We start from the raw sequence: 3,981 nt of genomic DNA on the forward strand, positions 1-3,981 counted from the left end.
ATTTTGGCTCACTGCAACCTCCACCTCCTGGGTTCAAGTGATTCTCTAAAAAGGAACTCTCAATATTCAAGGTGAGTATTTTCTAAGTGCAAAGAAGCTTTTTACAAGAGTTCCTTAAACTGCACATTAAATCAACATTAAAAATGTAAGACACTTATATATCAACACTTACCTAATCAAATATGACAACTTAATGCATTGTGAGACCCTGGACTGGGTCATGGAACAGAAAAAAGGGCACAGTGGGAAATCTTGTGAAATTTTAAAAAGGTCCATAGATTAGTTGATAGTATCAACTCAAAATCAACTTCATGTTTTTGATAACTGTGCCTATGTAAGGTATTATCCCTAAGTGAAGCTGAGTGAAAGGTAAGAATAGATAAACCTGAACGTGCCAAGAGAACTCACTTAATTCTCAGCCTTCTATACCACAAATGATTAGAATGTCTTTAATATATACTTTATAAACAAAGAGAAGGATGGGTGGACACGTATAGAAAAGATGAAAGACGGCCAGGTGCAGTGGCTCATGCCTGTAATCCCAGCATTTTGAGAGGCCGAGTCAGGCAGATCACATGAGGTCGGAAGTTCAAGAGCAGTCTGGCCAACACGGTAAAACCTCGTCACTACTAAAAATACAAAAATTAGCCAGGTGTCGTGGTACATGTCTGTAATCCCAGCTACTCAGGCGGCTGAGGCAGGAGAATTGCTTGAACCTGGGAGGCGGAGACTGCAGTGAGCCAAGATCATGCCACTGCACTCCAGCCTGGGCAACAGAACAAGACTCTGTCTCAAAAAAAAAAAAAAAAAAAAGACTGGGCGCGGTGGCTTATACCTGTTATCCCAGCACTTTGGGAGGCCGAGGTGGGTGGATCACCTGAGGTCAGCCTGACCAACATGGTGAAGCCCCGTCTCTACTAATAATACAAAAATGAGCTGGGTGTGGTGGCCTGCACCTATAATCCCAGCTACTTGGGAGGCTGAGGCAGGAGAACCGCTGGAACCTGGGAAGCGGAGAGTTGAGATTGCGATCTTGTCGCACCCCAACCTGGGCGACAAGAGCGAATCTCTGTCTCCAAAAGAAGAAACCCCAGAGTTCATGTGAGGGCAGCATGCGAGGACTGGTCTGGGAAGAACTGGCCATTCCTTGGGCCTCCTGGCCCCTTGGTACTGTCTGGCCCAGTGTCCACAGTGCCAGGGCTGCAGTGACAGCTTTTTATCATTACAGGTGTAGGTGGAGCTTTGGCTGGAATCCCAGGTGAGGCAAGGCTGGTGGGAGAAGCAGGGTGGCCAGCCAGGCAGACGCTCTTACCTTGGGAGGGGCTGGGCACCCAAGATCCTATCCAAGCCTGCCCAATTTCCCCCATGCCTGCTGCGCCAGGCCTCGCAGTGGCTGTAGCACAAAGTGGCACCCATCCCAGGCCTGCTGCCTCCGCTGGCATAGCAGCCCAAAGTCCAAAGGAGTCCAGAAAACCCGCCAGCCTGTGCCAAGGGCTGCAGGCCCGAACTGGGGCCCAGGCCCCAGGAGGGAGAGAATCCCGCAGCTTCCTGGAGGAAGTGGCCTGTTGCTGGGAGTTTCTCAACTGACCCATGATGGAGATTCAGGGAGTCCTTCGAAGCAGGATGGTTTCTGGATGCTGTAGCAAGCTCCTTCTGTCTGAGCAGAAAGTGGAGTGGGTGGCGGAGGGTTTGGAAGGGGCTGCTGGGACCAGAACTTGCTCTCTTTAATCCCACAGGAGTTGGACCCTTTGGGGTACAGCAACCTGGAGTCCCACTGGGGTACCCCATCAAGGCCCCCAAGCTGCCCGGTAAGTCAGAGGGATGATTCAAGATGCACCACTCTGCCAGGTGTGGTGGTTCATGCCTGTAATCCCAGCGCTTTGGGAGGCCAAGGCGGGCAGATCACTTGAGGTCAGGAGTTCAAGACCAGCCTGACCAACATGGCGAAACCCCGTCCCTACTAAAAATACAAAAAGTAGCCAGGTGTGATAGTGCAGACCTGTAATCCCAGGTACTGGGGAGGCTGAGGCAGGAGAATCTCTTGAATCCGGAAGGCGGAGGTTGCAGTGAGCTGAGATCGCGCCACTGCACTCCAGCCTGGTAACAGAGTGAGACTCTGTCTCCAAAAAAAGAAAACAAGAAGAAGAAGAAAAAATGCACCACTCACTGCGCCTCCCTGCACAGAAGTCAGCCTGGGTACAGGTGTCTCTGGTAGCAGGGAAGGGGTACTGAAGCCCCTGTATGGTCACCAGCCAAGGAGAGCATGGGAAAGTCGTCTGCAGATAGATATTGGACTCACACACGCACGCTCATGCACAGAGACCCATAGCTCTGATCTGAAGCTATTATGCTGATAGAAAGGAACACGGTTAATTGGAAAGATCCCTCTAACATCCACCCACTCGTGCTCCTGCCCCTACCTCTGCAATCAGCTTAGACAATGAGATGCTTTCCACTGAGGAGGGGGTGTAAGGAAAATACTCAGACTCCAGGGACATCATGGGGCTTGAATTTGTAGGGGGATGGGTGTTCCATCGGGCCCCAGGGGCAGAAGTGTCCTCTGCGTCCTCCACCCAGCACCTCTGCTCTCCTGGGAGCAGCTCAGGACCCTGGTGTGGGAGGTCTCAGGCCTCAGCACCTGTGGGGGCAGATCTGTCCACCCAGGTTGGTGGGAGCCCAGCAAGGCATGGGGAAGCCCCTGAGCTTGCTCCGTCCTCTCTCCAGGTGGCTATGGACTGCCCTACAGCACGGGGAAACTACCTTTCGGTGAGTGAGACCCTTCTAGACTGTGGGCTTCCAGCTCTTTCCTACTCCAGGGTCCTAGCAAGGGTGCTGTGCCTCCAGCCCTGGGCCAGGAGAGCACCTCGCTGGGGCAGGGTTGGGGTCTTGGAGTGGGAATCTCAGAAGGAAAGGGCATGGACTTTGCACTCAGCATGGGTCTCCATCCCTGCCCTCCCACCTATCAATAATGAGACCTTAGGTGAGCTGTGTTCCTTCTTTGAGCCTCTGTGTCCTCATCTGTAAAATGGACAGAACAATTCCATACATGTATTTGTATTTGTTTTCACTCTGGCTAGGGGTGACAGGTGCAGACTCAGGACAGCTTGGACCCCGAGGGCAGGGCAGGGGGAGGGGGAGGGCAACAGTGGTGACGTCTGCATAGATAACCACCAAGCCTCCCTGTTTTGCAGGCTATGGGCCCGGAGGAGTGGCTGGTGCAGCGGGCAAGGCTGGTTACCCAACCGGGACAGGTAAGGAAAGCCTCACCTTACTTCAGCCGAGAGATCACTGATCTTCGGGGCTCCAGAGCCCTGGGGTGGGTGAGGTTCTCTCCTGAAAGCAGAGCAGCCCACCCTGCATCCAGACCCTGGTGCAAACCTGCAGCAGGATCCTGGGGGAGGGGTGGGGCAGCTCTGTCAGCCTCTTCCAGGTCTGAAGCCCCCACATATACCTGCATGTCAGTGGATTGGCTCTCTCGGGACTGGAAACAAGTGGGCTCTGGAGATACAGGAGCACTGTTTCAAGGTCTCTCCCCTCTGCTCCCCTCCCCCAGGGGTTGGCCCCCAGGCAGCAGCAGCAGCAGCAGCTAAAGCGGCAGCAAAGTTGGGTGAGTGCCCCTGGAGTCCCCACCTGGTGGCCTCCAGCCCCCTAGCCTCTCCATTCCCATTACTATCGAGAGCCTGCCTCATAGATGAATGACCAAAGTGGCCCCTACTTATCCCCATTTACTCAAAATTTTCAACACCACCCATCTATCTATCCCTCCCTCCAACCATTCTTCCATGCCTCCGTGCGTCCATTTATCCTTCCATCCGTCTATTACTTTCTCCATCCCTCCCTCCTTCCATCCATTTCTCTATGCATCCATCTATCCATCCATCCACTCATCCAGCCATCCTTTCATCCATCCATCTGTCCCTCCCTCCATCCATTCCCATTCCTCCATGCATCCATCTATCCATCCATCCATTCATCTACTCA

General features: G+C 53.1%; 1 protein-coding gene across 1 annotated transcript in view; it reads left to right on the plus strand.

Annotated features, from left to right (window-relative positions):
• The window catches only part of ELN (elastin), a 55,052-nt gene that overhangs the window by 17,730 nt on the left and 33,341 nt on the right, over positions 1-3,981 (plus strand). The window contains exons 11-15 of the mRNA XM_026456596.1: positions 1,229-1,258; positions 1,737-1,808; positions 2,725-2,766; positions 3,192-3,251; positions 3,554-3,607. Coding sequence (XP_026312381.1) covers positions 1,229-1,258; positions 1,737-1,808; positions 2,725-2,766; positions 3,192-3,251; positions 3,554-3,607 — 258 coding nt within the window. The remainder of the gene's footprint in view (positions 1-1,228; positions 1,259-1,736; positions 1,809-2,724; positions 2,767-3,191; positions 3,252-3,553; positions 3,608-3,981) is intronic.

Source organism: Piliocolobus tephrosceles, chromosome 8 (assembly GCF_002776525.5).
Source record: "Piliocolobus tephrosceles isolate RC106 chromosome 8, ASM277652v3, whole genome shotgun sequence".
Classification (NCBI taxonomy): domain Eukaryota; kingdom Metazoa; phylum Chordata; class Mammalia; order Primates; family Cercopithecidae; genus Piliocolobus; species Piliocolobus tephrosceles.